This window comes from Lithobates pipiens, unplaced genomic scaffold (genome assembly GCF_037356315.1).
Source record: "Lithobates pipiens isolate NorthernLeopardFrog02 unplaced genomic scaffold, aLitPip1_a1.2 Scaffold_79, whole genome shotgun sequence".
Lineage (NCBI taxonomy): Eukaryota > Metazoa > Chordata > Amphibia > Anura > Ranidae > Lithobates > Lithobates pipiens.
This window is the reverse complement of record NW_027507902.1, coordinates 708,987-724,903: the sequence shown is the minus strand read 5'-3', so window position 1 is coordinate 724,903 and position 15,917 is coordinate 708,987. Positions and strand designations below refer to the sequence as shown.

Below are 15,917 nucleotides of genomic sequence, written 5' to 3'. Positions count from 1 at the left end.
CTCAAATTCTCCATTAGATGCCCCCCTTCCATAGGTGATCAAATCCTCCATTAGGTGATCTCCCCCTTCATTAGGTGACCACCCCTTCATTAGGTAATCTCCCCCCTCCATTAGGTGATCAAATCCTCCATTAGGTGATTCCCCCTCCATTAGGTGATCAAATCCTCCATTAGATGATCTCCCCCCTTAATTAGATGCCCCCTCCATTAGATGCTCAAATTCTCCATTAGATGCCCCCTTCCATAGGTGATCAAATCCTCCATTAGGTGATCTTCCCTCCTCCATTAGGTGACCACCCCTTCATTAGGTAATCCCCCCCCTCCATTAGGTGATCAAATCCTCCATTAGATGATCTCCCACCTTAATTAGATGCCCCCTCCATTAGGTTATCCCCCCCTATTAGATGCTCAAATTCTCCATTAGATGCCCCCCTTCCATAGGTGATCAAATCCTCCATTAGGTGATCTCCCCCTTCATTAGGTAATCCCCCCCCCCTCCATTAGATGATCTCCCCCCTTAATTAGATGCCCCCTCCATTAAGTTATCCCCCCCTATTAGATGCTCAAATTCTCCATTAGATGCCCACCCTCCATTAGGTGATCTCGCCCTTTATTAGGTGATCCCCCTCTCCATTAGGTGACCCCCCCTCCATTAGGTGATCTCCCCCCTTCATTAGATGCCCCCCCCATTAGATGATCTCCCCCTTCATTAGACCCCCCCCTCCATTAGGTGATCAAATCTTCCATTAGGTGATCTCCCCTTCATTAGATTCCCCCCCTCCATTAGATGATCCCTCCCCCCCAATTAGATGGCCCCACCCTTCCATAATATCCTATATTGCAATCTCAGCAATTATTAGAGGCGGCAGCTTCATTCCTTTTCTTTTTTTTTAAACCAGATGAAAAAGTAAGATAGAGAGCCTAAAAAAAGAAAAGGAATGCACATCAAAGAATTGGCAATCTGTATTATAATGTTGGCTTTCGGGTTTAATGCCGCTTTAAAGAGGAACCCCGCATCCTCCCCCCCTCCCCCCCCAGCAGCTACAAATCCCAGAGCTGCTGACTTTTACTATTAGGACACTTTCCTGTCCATGGATCCCCTCATGTCGGCACCCCAGGCCATGTTCCCATTGGTGCTCGGGTGCGGCCGCCATTGCCTGTAAGGGAAACCAGCAGTGAAGCCTTGCGGCTTTACAGCCAGCTCCCTACTGCGCATGCGCGAAGCGCGCTGCACTTTGTGAATGGCTCGGCGGCGGGGGACGGAGGAGGTGGGGGATGAACTTCCGGGGACCTCCCTTCAGTCAGGTCTTCCGGAAGTGGGGACAGCTACCAGGCACAAACAGGTACCCGTTCCTCCCGAAAGGTGCCAAAAGTGATAATCGGAGCATCCCCCTTTTTTGGGTGCAGCTCCGCTTTCATATACTTGTGATCTCCTGAATGGCTCCAGCTGCTGAGCTCTCCTGCGGGACCAAGTATGTGAATGCCCAGCTGGGTCACTGAGGGCAGCCCAAGGAGCGCAGTCATTGATTGGTGGGAGTCCAGTGGTGTCTAATGGGAAATAATTTCCCCCCCCCATGAGAAGTCTTGGGTGGCATGGCTCCTCTGGGGAGGGGATTAGGGATCATCATAGGGCAGATTGGTGGGAGTCCAGTGGTGTCTTATGGGAAATGATTTCCCTTGGAATGAGTCTTGGGTGGCATGGCTCCTCTGGGGAGGGGACTTGGGATCATCATAGGGCAGTCATTGATTGGTGGAGTCCAGTGATGTCTAATGGGAAATGATTTCCCTTGGAATGAGTCTTGGATGGCATTTCTCCTCTGGGGAGGGGATTTGCGATCATCATAGGGCAATCATTGATTGGTGGGAGTCCAGTGGTTCCTTATGGGAAATAATTTGCCTCCATGAGAAGTCTTGGGTGGTATGGCTCCTCTGGGGAGGGGATTTGGGATCATCATAGGGCAGTCATTGATTGGTGCGAGTCCAGTGGTGTCTAATGGGAAATGATTTCCCTTGGAATGAGTCTTGGGTGGCATTGCTCCTCTGGGGAGGGGATTTGCGATCATCATAGGGCAATCATTGATTGGTGGGAGTCCAGTGGTGTCTTATGGGAAATAATTTCCCTTGGAATGAGTCTTGGGTGGCATGGCTCCTCTGGGGAGGGGATTAGGGATCATCATAGGGCAGTCATTGATTGGTGGAGTCCAGTGGTGTCTAATGGGAAATTATTTCCCTTGGAATGAGTCTTGGGTGGCATTGCTCCTCTGGGGAGGGGGATTTGCGATCATCATAGGGCAATCATTGATTGGTGGGAGTCCAGTGGTGTCTTATGGGAAATCATTTCCCCCCATGAGAAGTCTTGGGTGGCATGGCTCCTCTGGGGAGGGGATTAGGGATCATCATAGGGCAGTCATTGATTGGTGGGAGTCCAGTGGTGTCTAATGACAAATGATTTCCCTTGGAATGAGTCTTGGGTGGCATTGCTCCTCTGGGGAGGGGACTTGGGATCATCATAGGGCAGTCATTGATTGGTGGAGTCCAGTGGTGTCTAATGGGAAATTATTTCCCTTGGAATGAGTCTTGGGTGGCATTGCTCCTCTGGGGAGGGGGATTTGCGATCATCATAGGGCAATCATTGATTGGTGGGAGTCCAGTGGTGTCTTATGGGAAATCATTTCCCCCCATGAGAAGTCTTGGGTGGCATGGCTCCTCTGGGGAGGGGATTAGGGATCATCATAGGGCAGTCATTGATTGGTGGGAGTCCAGTGGTGTCTAATGGGAAATGATTTCCCTTGGAATGAGTCTTGGGTGGCATTGCTCCTCTGGGGAGGGGATTTGCGATCATCATAGGGCAATCATTGATTGGTGGGAGTCCAGTGGTGTCTAATGGGAAATGATTTCCCTTGGAATGAGTCTTGGGTGGCATGGTTCCTCTGGGGAGGGGATTAGGGATCATCATAGGGCAATCATTGATTGGTGGGAGTCCAGTGGTGTCTAATGGGAAATGATTTCCCTTGGAATGAGTCTTGGGTGGCATGGTTCCTCTGGGGAGGGGATTAGGGATCATCATAGGGCAATCATTGATTGGTGGGAGTCCAGTGGTGTCTAATGGGAAATGATTTCCCTTGGAATGAGTCTTGGGTGGCATGGTTCCTCTGGGGAGGGGATTAGGGATCATCATAGGGCAATCATTGATTGGTGGGAGTCCAGTGGTGTCTAATGGGAAATTATTTCCCTTGGAATGAGTCTTGGGTGGCATTGCTCCTCTGGGGAGGGGGATTTGCGATCATCATAGGGCAATCATTGATTGGTGGGAGTCCAGTGGTGTCTTATGGGAAATCATTTCCCCCCATGAGAAGTCTTGGGTGGCATGGCTCCTCTGGGGAGGGGATTAGGGATCATCATAGGGCAGTCATTGATTGGTGGGAGTCCAGTGGTGTCTAATGACAAATGATTTCCCTTGGAATGAGTCTTGGGTGGCATTGCTCCTCTGGGGAGGGGACTTGGGATCATCATAGGGCAGTCATTGATTGGTGGAGTCCAGTGGTGTCTAATGGGAAATTATTTCCCTTGGAATGAGTCTTGGGTGGCATTGCTCCTCTGGGGAGGGGGATTTGCGATCATCATAGGGCAATCATTGATTGGTGGGAGTCCAGTGGTGTCTTATGGGAAATCATTTCCCCCCATGAGAAGTCTTGGGTGGCATGGCTCCTCTGGGGAGGGGATTAGGGATCATCATAGGGCAGTCATTGATTGGTGGGAGTCCAGTGGTGTCTAATGGGAAATGATTTCCCTTGGAATGAGTCTTGGGTGGCATTGCTCCTCTGGGGAGGGGATTTGCGATCATCATAGGGCAATCATTGATTGGTGGGAGTCCAGTGGTGTCTAATGGGAAATGATTTCCCTTGGAATGAGTCTTGGGTGGCATGGTTCCTCTGGGGAGGGGATTAGGGATCATCATAGGGCAATCATTGATTGGTGGGAGTCCAGTGGTGTCTAATGGGAAATGATTTCCCTTGGAATGAGTCTTGGGTGGCATTGCTCCTCTGGGGAGGGGATTTGCGATCATCATAGGGCAATCATTGATTGGTGGGAGTCCAGTGGTGTCTTATGGGAAATAATTTCCCCCCATGAGAAGTCTTGGGTGGTATGGCTCCTCTGGGGAGGGGATTCGGGATCATCATAGGGCAGACTTTGGTATGTTCCCGTAGCAGAGCCTCACTTCTCAGACATTTGCCGCACATGGCGCAGGTCAGGCTGCTGCGATCTCTGTGCACCTTCTGATGGGAGGCCACATGGGAGTTACACACAAACCGTTTCCCGCATTCACAACATGTAAAGGGTTTTTCTCCAGTGTGGGTCCTCTCGTGTATGATGAGGTCTGGCTTCCGGATAAACGCTTTGCCGCATTGTGCGCACTGGAACGGTTTTATACCGGTGTGAATCTTCTCATGAGTCACCAGATGCGCCCTACAGGAGAAGCCCTTCCCACATTGCGCACATGAAAACGGTCGTTCCCCGGTGTGCCGTCTCTGGTGGACGACCAGACGGGACTTCCGGAAAAAGCCTTTCCCACACTCCTTGCATGTCCATGGCCGCGCACCAAAATGGAGCTTCTGGTGCGCCAGGAGGAGGGAGTGGTTGTCAAAGCCTCTTCCACATTCCGAGCACACTGCCGGCTCCTCCGCACTATGGGTCTTTTCATGTCTGGAAAGTTCTAGAAAACTCGTGAAATGCTGCTGACAGAAGAGGCAACTATAGACGTTATTCGGAGAATATTCTACGCTTTGTGCGCTGGTTGTAGCGGGAACCCTGTCCAATGCTCGGGTCCTGGAATGGTCCATGTTTGGTGCCCTAGAACGATCCTTCTTAGATGTACCAGCCACGGCGTGATCCGTATTGTTCTTACTGACGCGTGTAGAACGAGTGCCGACACGTTGCCTGGTACGTGGTCCCTTCTTTATGGGGCCAATACCATTTCCTCCAAGTTTCATGAGGTTCTCTGTAGTACTGCCTGAAAAATGTTCTCCATCACAAGAAGCAGGATCCTCCTGGGAGTTATGAGTAGATGGACCAACGTCTCTCATCTCATATTCCTCCCAGGAGTCTGGTTCTTCTTTTATACAAGTAATAATAATTTCATCCTCACATAATTCCTCCTTCACATGGATTTCTTCCTCCTTAGAGACCACCCCCTCCATCCTAGGATTTCCTTCTATTGAGGCCCCACGCTGTCCCGTCATAGAAGACGTGGTGGGGCAGAGATCTTCATGTGAGCGAGGGTCCTCCATTAATTTTACAGTTTTATACTGGCCATCATGTCGTGCCATAAAAAGATCAGCATTTGTGAGTGGTCCTTCCATACCGGACAGGCATTGTGTGTGACCTCTGGGTGCCCCAAGGAACTCATCACCTCCTTCACCAATATGACACGGGGAGCTTCTGGAAGATGCTGGGGAAGATTTGAAGCTGCAGGGGTCCATGGAGAGACCATCACCTGAGGGGAAAAAAATTGGATTACCTGTGGACATTCACACCCTGCTTTACTACAAGATGCCCCCCCCCCCCACCCATCACTTAGAAAAGATACAGTATGGGCTCTATGGGCCGGACCACCTAGGATTAGAGCTCTGATACAGTATGGGCTCTATGGGCCGGGCCACCTAGGATTAGAGCTCTGATACAGTATGGGCTGGACCACCTAGGATTAGAGCTCCGATACAGTATGGGCTCTATGGGCCGGACCACCTAGGATTAGAGCTCTGATACAGTATGGGCTCTATGGGCCTGGCCACCTAGGATTAAAGCTCTGATACAGTATGGGCTCTATGGGCCGGGCCACCTAGGATTAGAGCTCTGATACAGTATGGGCTCTACGGGCTGGACCACCTAGGATTAGAGCTCTGATACAGTATGGGCTCTATGGGCCGGGCCACCTAGGATTAGAGCTCTGATACAGTATGGGCTCTATGGGCCGGACCACCTAGGATTAGAGCTCCGATACAGTATGGGCTCTATGGGCTGGACCACCTAGGATTAGAGCTCTGATAGTGTATGGGCTCTATGGGCCGGACCACCTAGGATTAGAGCTCCGATACAGTATGGGCTCTATGGGCTGGACCACCTAGGATTAGAGCTCTGATACAGTATGGGCTCTATGGGCTGGACCACCTAGGATTAGAGCTCTGATACAGTATGGGCTCTACAGGCTGGACCACCTAGGATTAGAGCTCTGATACAGTATGGGTTCTATGGGCCGGACCACCTAGGATTAGAGCTCTGATACAGTATGGGCTCTATGGGCCGGGCCACCTAGGATTAGAGCTCTGATACAGTATGGGCTCTATGGGCCGGACCACCTAGGATTAGAGCTCTGATACAGTATGGGCTCTATGGGCCGGGCCACCTAGGATTAGAGCTCTGATACAGTATGGGCTGGACCACCTAGGATTAGAGCTCTGATACAGTATGGGCTCTATGGGCCGGACCACCTAGGATTAGAGCTCTGATACAGTATGGGCTCTATGGGCCGGACCACCTAGGATTAGAGCTCTGATACAGTATGGGCTCTATGGGCCGGGCCACCTAGGATTAGAGCTCTGATACAGTATGGGCCGGACCACCTAGGATTAGAGCTCTGATACAGTATGGGCTCTATGGGGTGGACCACCTAGGATTAAAGCTCTGATACAGTATGGGCTCTATGGGCTGGACCACCTAGGATTAGAGCTCCAATACAGTATGGGCTCTATGGGCTGGACCACCTAGGATTAGAGCTCTGATACAGTATGGGCTCTATGGGCCAGACCACCTAGGATTAGACCTCTGATACAGTATGGACTCTATGGGCCGGACCACCTAGGATTAGAGCTCCGATACAGTATGGGTTCTATGGGGTGGACCACCTAGGATTAGACCTCTGATACAGTATGGGCTCTATGGGCCGGACCACCTAGGATTAGACCTCTGATACAGTATGGGCTCTATGGGCTGGACCACCTAGGATTAGAGCTCTGATACAGTATGGGCTCTATGGGCCGGGCCACCTAGGATTAGAGCTCTGATACAGTATGGGCTCTATGGGCCGGACCACCTAGGATTAGAGCTCCGATACAGTATGGGCTCTATGGGCTGGACCACCTAGGATTAGAGCTCTGATAGTGTATGGGCTCTATGGGCCGGACCACCTAGGATTAGAGCTCTGATACAGTATGGGCTGGACCACCTAGGATTAGAGCTCCGATACAGTATGGGCTCTATGGGCCGGACCACCTAGGATTAGAGCTCTGATACAGTATGGGCCTGGCCACCTAGGATTAAAGCTCTGATACAGTATGGGCTCTATGGGCCGGGCCACCTAGGATTAGAGCTCTGATACAGTATGGGCTCTACGGGCTGGACCACCTAGGATTAGAGCTCTGATACAGTATGGGCTCTATGGGCCGGGCCACCTAGGATTAGAGCTCTGATACAGTATGGGCTCTATGGGCCGGACCACCTAGGATTAGAGCTCCGATACAGTATGGGCTCTATGGGCTGGACCACCTAGGATTAGAGCTCTGATAGTGTATGGGCTCTATGGGCCGGACCACCTAGGATTAGAGCTCCGATACAGTATGGGCTCTATGGGCTGGACCACCTAGGATTAGAGCTCTGATACAGTATGGGCTCTATGGGCTGGACCACCTAGGATTAGAGCTCTGATACAGTATGGGCTCTACAGGCTGGACCACCTAGGATTAGAGCTCTGATACAGTATGGGTTCTATGGGCCGGACCACCTAGGATTAGAGCTCTGATACAGTATGGGCTCTATGGGCCGGGCCACCTAGGATTAGAGCTCTGATACAGTATGGGCTCTATGGGCCGGACCACCTAGGATTAGAGCTCTGATACAGTATGGGCTCTATGGGCCGGGCCACCTAGGATTAGAGCTCTGATACAGTATGGGCTGGACCACCTAGGATTAGAGCTCTGATACAGTATGGGCTCTATGGGCCGGACCACCTAGGATTAGAGCTCTGATACAGTATGGGCTCTATGGGCCGGACCACCTAGGATTAGAGCTCTGATACAGTATGGGCTCTATGGGCCGGGCCACCTAGGATTAGAGCTCTGATACAGTATGGGCCGGACCACCTAGGATTAGAGCTCTGATACAGTATGGGCTCTATGGGGTGGACCACCTAGGATTAAAGCTCTGATACAGTATGGGCTCTATGGGCTGGACCACCTAGGATTAGAGCTCCAATACAGTATGGGCTCTATGGGCTGGACCACCTAGGATTAGAGCTCTGATACAGTATGGGCTCTATGGGCCAGACCACCTAGGATTAGACCTCTGATACAGTATGGACTCTATGGGCCGGACCACCTAGGATTAGAGCTCCGATACAGTATGGGTTCTATGGGGTGGACCACCTAGGATTAGACCTCTGATACAGTATGGGCTCTATGGGCCGGACCACCTAGGATTAGACCTCTGATACAGTATGGGCTCTATGGGCTGGACCACCTAGGATTAGAGCTCTGATACAGTATGGGCTCTATGGGCCGGGCCACCTAGGATTAGAGCTCTGATACAGTATGGGCTCTATGGGCCGGACCACCTAGGATTAGAGCTCCGATACAGTATGGGCTCTATGGGCTGGACCACCTAGGATTAGAGCTCTGATAGTGTATGGGCTCTATGGGCCGGACCACCTAGGATTAGAGCTCTGATACAGTATGGACTCTACGGGCTGGACCACCTAGGATTAGAGCTCTGATACAGTATGGGCTCTATGGGCCGGACCACCTAGGATTAGAGCTCTGATACAGTATGGGTTCTATGGGCCGGACCACCTAGGATTAGAGCTCTGATACAGTATGGGCTCTATGGGCCGGACCACCTAGGATTAGACCTCTGATACAGTATGGGTTCTATGGGCCGGACCACCTAGGATTAGAGCTCTGATACAGTATGGGCTCTATGGGCTGGACCACCTAGGATTAGACCTCTGATACAGTATGGGCTCTATGGGCCGGACCACCTAGGATTAGAGCTCTGATACAGTATGGGCTCTATGGGCTGGACCACCTAGGATTAGACCTCTGATACAGTATGGGCTCTATGGGCCGGACCACCTAGGATTAGAGCTCTGATACAGTATGGGCTCTATGGGCTGGACCACCTAGGATTAGACCTCTGATACAGTATGGGCTCTATGGGCCGGACCACCTAGGATTAGAGCTCTGATACAGTATGGGCTCTATGGGCTGGACCACCTAGGATTAGACCTCTGATACAGTATGGGCTCTATGGGCCGGACCACCTAGGATTAGAGCTCTGATACAGTATGGGCTCTATGGGCTGGACCACCTAGGATTAGACCTCTGATACAGTATGGGCTCTATGGGCCGGACCACCTAGGATTAGAGCTCTGATACAGTATGGGCTCTATGGGCTGGACCACCTAGGATTAGACCTCTGATACAGTATGGGCTCTATGGGCCGGACCACCTAGGATTAGAGCTCTGATACAGTATGGGCTCTATGGGCTGGACCACCTAGGATTAGAGCTCTGATACAGTATGGGCTCTATGGGCCGGACCACCTAGGATTAGAGCTCTGATACAGTATGGGCTCTATGGGCCGGGCCACCTAGGATTAGAGCTCTGATACAGTATGGGCTGGACCACCTAGGATTAGAGCTCTGATACAGTATGGGCTCTATGGGCCGGACCACCTAGGATTAGAGCTCTGATACAGTATGGGCTCTATGGGCCGGACCACCTAGGATTAGAGCTCTGATACAGTATGGGCTCTATGGGCCGGGCCACCTAGGATTAGAGCTCTGATACAGTATGGGCCGGACCACCTAGGATTAGAGCTCTGATACAGTATGGGCTCTATGGGGTGGACCACCTAGGATTAAAGCTCTGATACAGTATGGGCTCTATGGGCTGGACCACCTAGGATTAGAGCTCCAATACAGTATGGGCTCTATGGGCTGGACCACCTAGGATTAGAGCTCTGATACAGTATGGGCTCTATGGGCCAGACCACCTAGGATTAGACCTCTGATACAGTATGGACTCTATGGGCCGGACCACCTAGGATTAGAGCTCCGATACAGTATGGGTTCTATGGGGTGGACCACCTAGGATTAGACCTCTGATACAGTATGGGCTCTATGGGCCGGACCACCTAGGATTAGACCTCTGATACAGTATGGGCTCTATGGGCTGGACCACCTAGGATTAGAGCTCTGATACAGTATGGGCTCTATGGGCTGGACCACCTAGGATTAGACCTCTGATACAGTATGGGCTCTATGGGCCGGACCACCTAGGATTAGAGCTCTGATACAGTATGGGCTCTATGGGCTGGACCACCTAGGATTAGACCTCTGATACAGTATGGGCTCTATGGGCCGGACCACCTAGGATTAGACCTCTGATACAGTATGGGCTCTATGGGCTGGACCACCCTAGGATTAGAGCTCTGATACAGTATGGGCTCTATGGGCCGGGCCACCTAGGATTAGAGCTCTGATACAGTATGGGCTCTATGGGCCGGACCACCTAGGATTAGAGCTCCGATACAGTATGGGCTCTATGGGCTGGACCACCTAGGATTAGAGCTCTGATAGTGTATGGGCTCTATGGGCCGGACCACCTAGGATTAGAGCTCTGATACAGTATGGACTCTACGGCTGGACCACCTAGGATTAGAGCTCTGATACAGTATGGGCTCTACGGGCTGGACCACCTAGGATTAGAGCTCTGATACAGTATGGGTTCTATGGGCCGGACCACCTAGGATTAGAGCTCTGATACAGTATGGGTTCTATGGGCCGGACCACCTAGGATTAGACCTCTGATACAGTATGGGCTCTATGGGCCGGACCACCTAGGATTAGACCTCTGATACAGTATGGGTTCTATGGGCCGGACCACCTAGGATTAGAGCTCTGATACAGTATGGGCTCTATGGGCTGGACCACCTAGGATTAGACCTCTGATACAGTATGGGCTCTATGGGCCGGACCACCTAGGATTAGACCTCTGATACAGTATGGGCCGGACCACCTAGGATTAGAGCTCTGATACAGTATGGGCCGGACCACCTAGGATTAGAGCTCCGATACAGTATGGGCTCTATGGGCCGGACCACCTAGGATTAGAGCTCTGATACAGTATGGGCTCTATGGGCTGGACCACCTAGGATTAGACCTCTGATACAGTATGGGCTCTATGGGCCGGACCACCTAGGATTAGAGCTCTGATACAGTATGGGCTCTATGGGCTGGACCACCTAGGATTAGACCTCTGATACAGTATGGGCTCTATGGGCCGGACCACCTAGGATTAGACCTCTGATACAGTATGGGCTCTATGGGCTGGACCACCTAGGATTAGAGCTCTGATACAGTATGGGCTCTATGGGCCGGGCCACCTAGGATTAGAGCTCTGATACAGTATGGGCTCTATGGGCCGGACCACCTAGGATTAGAGCTCCGATACAGTATGGGCTCTATGGGCTGGACCACCTAGGATTAGAGCTCTGATAGTGTATGGGCTCTAGGGCCGGACCACCTAGGATTAGAGCTCTGATACAGTATGGACTCTACGGGCTGGACCACCTAGGATTAGAGCTCTGATACAGTATGGGCTCTACGGGCTGGACCACCTAGGATTAGAGCTCTGATACAGTATGGGTTCTATGGGCCGGACCACCTAGGATTAGAGCTCTGATACAGTATGGGTTCTATGGGCCGGACCACCTAGGATTAGACCTCTGATACAGTATGGGCTCTATGGGCCGGACCACCTAGGATTAGACCTCTGATACAGTATGGGTTCTATGGGCCGGACCACCTAGGATTAGAGCTCTGATACAGTATGGGCTCTATGGGCTGGACCACCTAGGATTAGACCTCTGATACAGTATGGGCTCTATGGGCCGGACCACCTAGGATTAGAGCTCTGATACAGTATGGGCCGGACCACCTAGGATTAGAGCTCTGATACAGTATGGGCCGGACCACCTAGGATTAGAGCTCCGATACAGTATGGGCTCTATGGGCCGGACCACCTAGGATTAGAGCTCTGATACAGTATGGGCTCTATGTAACTGCAGCTCCAAAAAGATAAAAATGACAATAACTATCATCATACCATGTGACAAAAGTGGGGCGGGGACAAGGCACTTCCTTTTCAGCTTCTAAAGATCCCTATAAACATAAACAGAGTCATAAATATGATGAATGACATCACAATGAGGTCACTGCTCTCCATCCATTACACACAATGAGGTCACCCACCCGTCCAGTCAGCAGCTCTGTGATTTGATGAATCAGTTCCAGGATTTTCTGCTCTGACAGGGGATTGGAGGCCGAGATACGAGTTTTCCTGATTGGTGGGACATGATCACCTGACCTCTTCACAATAATGTAATCCTGCGGATCAATACAGAACCAGAACATCCGAGAGACCGACACCCTTCTTATATCACACCCCAAACACCTCCACAGTGATGTCATGTGACCTACCCCAGAATCCCCCCCTCCGGTCATGTGCTCCCAGAATCCCCCCCCTCCGGTCATGTGACCTCCCAGAATCCCCCCCCCTCCGGTCATGTGACCTCCCAGAATCCCCCCCCCTCCGGTCATGTGACCTCCCAGAATCCCCCCCCCTCCGGTCATGTGACCTCCCAGAATCCCCCCCCCCCCTCCGGTCATGTGACCTCCCAGAATCCCCCCCCTCCGGTCATGTGACCTCCCAGAATCCCCCCCCCCCTCCGGTCATGTGACCTCCCAGAATCCCCCCCCCCTCCGGTCATGTGACCTCCCAGAATCCCCCCCCCCCCTCCGGTCATGTGACCTCCCAGAATCCCCCCCCTCCGATCATGTGACCTCCCAGAATCCCCCCCCCCTCCGGTCATGTGACCTCCCAGAATCCCCCCCTCCAGTCATGTGACCTCCCAGAATCCCCCCCCCCGGTCATGTGACCTCCCAGAATCCCCCCCTCCGGTCATGTGACCTCCCAGAATCCCCCCCCTCCGGTCATGTGACCTCCCAGAATCCCCCCCCTCCAGTCATGTGACCTCCCAGAATCCCCCCCCTCCGGTCATGTGACCTCCCAGAATCCCCCCCTCCGGTCATGTGACCTCCCAGAATCCCCCCTCCGGTCATGTGACCTCCCAGAATCCCCCCCTCCGGTCATGTGACCTCCCAGAATCCTCCTCACCTCTCCGGTCAGCAGGTAGATGATCTCCAGGGTGAGATGTAATATCTTCTTGCTGTCGGTGTCCATGCTGCGATGGACGATGTTGGAGTTGTGGTCAGCATTGGACGGTGACCACATGGTAGTCTGTACACAAGGAGACAGAAGTGAAGACGCGTATGAACAGATCTGTAGGGATGAAGACGCAACACCCAAGTGAAGGAGCTTCTCCAACCCAGTCTGCAGGAGGACCACCATATTCCCTCTCCAACCCAGTCTGAAGGAGGGCCCCCATATTCCCTCTCCATCCCAGTCTGCAGGAGGACCACCATATTCCCTCTCCAACCCAGTCTGCAGGAGGGCCCCCATATTCCCTCTCCAACCCAGTCTGCAGAAGGGCCACCATATTCCCTCTCCAACCCAGTCTGCAGGAGGACCACCATATTCCCTCTCCAACCCAGTCTGCAGGAGGGCCCCCATATTCCCTCTCCAACCCAGTCTGCAGGAGGGACACCATATTCCCTCTCCATCCCAGTCTGAAGGAGGACCACCATATTCCCTCTCCAACCCAGTCTGAAGGAGGGACACCATATTCCCTCTCCATCCCAGTCTGAAGGAGGACCACCATATTCCCTCTCCAACCCAGTCTGAAGGAGGACCACCATATTCCCTCTCCAACCCAGTCTGAAGGAGGACCACCATATTCCCTCTCCATCCCAGTCTGCAGGAGGACCACCATATTCCCTCTCCAACCCAGTCTGCAGGAGGGCCACCATATTCCCTCTCCAACCCAGTCTGCAGGAGGACCCCCATATTCCCTCTCCAACCCAGTCTGCAGGAGGACCCCCATATTCCCTCTCCAACCCAGTCTGCAGGAGGGCCACCATATTCCCTCTCCAACCCAGTCTGAAGGAGGACCACCATATTCCCTCTCCATCCCAGTCTGCAGGAGGACCACCATATTCCCTCTCCAACCCAGTCTGCAGGAGGGCCACCATATTCCCTCTCCAACCCAGTCTGCAGGAGGACCCCCATATTCCCTCTCCAACCCAGTCTGCAGGAGGACCACCATATTCCCTCTCCAACCCAGTCTGCAGGAGGGCCCCCATATTCCCTCTCCAACCCAGTCTGCAGGAGGACCACCATATTCCCTCTCCAACCCAGTTCGCAGGAGGACCCCCATATTCCCTCTCCAACCCAGTCTGAAGGAGGACCACCATATTCCCTCTCCAACCCAGTCTGAAGGAGGACCACCATATTCCCTCTCCAACCCAGTCTGCAGGAGGGCCACCATATTCCCTTTCCAACCCAGTCTGCAAGAGGACCACCATATTCCCTCTCCAACCCAGTCTGAAGGAGGACCACCATATTCCCTCTCCATCCCAGTCTGCAGGAGGGCCCCCATATTCCCTCTCCAACCCAGTCTGCAGGAGGGCCCCCATATTCCCTCTCCAACCCAGTCTGCAGGAGGGCCACCATATTCCCTCTCCAACCCAGTCTGCAGGAGGACCACCATATTCCCTCTCCAACCCAGTCTGAAGGAGGACCACCATATTCCCTCTCCATCCCAGTCTGCAGGAGGGCCACCATATTCCCTCTCCAACCCAGTCTGCAGGAGGCCCACCATATTCCCTCTCCATCCCAGTCTGCAGGAGGGCCACCATATTCCCTCTCCAACCCAGTCTGCAGGAGGGCCACCATATTCCCTCTCCAACCCAGTCTGAAGGAGGACCACCATATTCCCTCTCCAACCCAGTCTGCAGGAGGACCACCATATTCCCTCCCAACCCAGTCTGCAGGAGGGCCCCCATATTCCCTCTCCAACCCAGTCTGCAGGAGGGCCACCATATTCCCTCTCCAACCCAGTCTGCAGGAGGACCACCATATTCCCTCTCCAACCCAGTCTGCAGGAGGGCCACCATATTCCCTCTCCAACCCAGTCTGCAGGAGGGCCCCCATATTCCCTCTCCAACCCAGTCTGCAGGAGGGCCACCATATTCCCTCTCCAACCCAGTCTGCAGGAGGACCACCATATTCCCTCCCAACCCAGTCTGCAGGAGGACCACCATATTCCCTCTCCAACCCAGTCTGTAGGAGGACCCCCATATTCCCTCTCCAACCCAGTCTGCAGGAGGACCCCCATATTCCCTCTCCAACCCAGTCTGCAGGAGGGCCCCCATATTCCCTCTCCATCCCAGTCTGCAGGAGGACCACCATATTCCCTCCCAACCCAGTCTGCAGGAGGACCACCATATTCCCTCCCAACCCAGTCTGCAGGAGGACCACCATATTCCCTCTCCAACCCAGTCTGTAGGAGGACCACCATATTCCCTCTCCAACCCAGTCTGCAGGAGGACCACCATATTCCCTCTCCAACCCAGTCTGTAGGAGGACCACCATATTCCCTCTCCAACCCAGTCTGTAGGAGGACCACCATATTCCCTCTCCAACCCAGTCTGCAGGAGGACCACCACGTTTCCTCTGACCATTACCCTGTACAATATTCAATCTCTCCATCTCCTCCAGAAGGGAAGCTTTATTCAGAGAAATAATCCAAGCCTCACTCTCAGGGTTCCTCACGTTGTCCATCATTAGAGGATGATCTCTCCATGGGATCAGAGGCTGAATGGAGCTCTCCTACACAGGCCCACTCTCTCCCCCCTACACGGGCCCCTGCCGCTCTCTCCCCCCTACACGGGCCCCTGCCGCTCTC

At 52.9% G+C, this 15,917-nt stretch overlaps 2 protein-coding genes across 7 annotated transcripts in view; one reads left to right on the top strand and one right to left on the bottom strand.

Moving 5' to 3' along the window:
- LOC143960006 (uncharacterized) overlaps positions 1-15,917 on the top strand; it is a 269,947-nt gene that overhangs the window by 236,337 nt on the left and 17,693 nt on the right. The window lies entirely within an intron of this gene.
- The window catches only part of LOC143960007 (gastrula zinc finger protein XlCGF53.1-like), a 15,513-nt gene continuing 376 nt past the window's right edge, over positions 781-15,917 (bottom strand). Inside the window, exons 1-5 of one of the 6 annotated variants that reach the window (XM_077468261.1) lie at positions 15,697-15,863; positions 13,229-13,351; positions 12,304-12,438; positions 12,158-12,213; positions 781-5,493 (exon numbers count right to left, since the gene is read on the bottom strand). In XM_077468261.1, coding sequence (XP_077324387.1) covers positions 4,076-5,479 — 1,404 coding nt within the window. In that variant the 5' untranslated portion in view covers positions 5,480-5,493; positions 12,158-12,213; positions 12,304-12,438; positions 13,229-13,351; positions 15,697-15,863 and the 3' untranslated portion in view covers positions 781-4,075. Of the gene's footprint in view, positions 5,494-12,157; positions 12,214-12,303; positions 12,439-13,228; positions 13,352-15,696; positions 15,872-15,917 lie in introns of those variants that run through there. The other 5 variants (XM_077468260.1, XM_077468265.1, XM_077468264.1 and 2 more) reach the window with 5 other exon arrangements.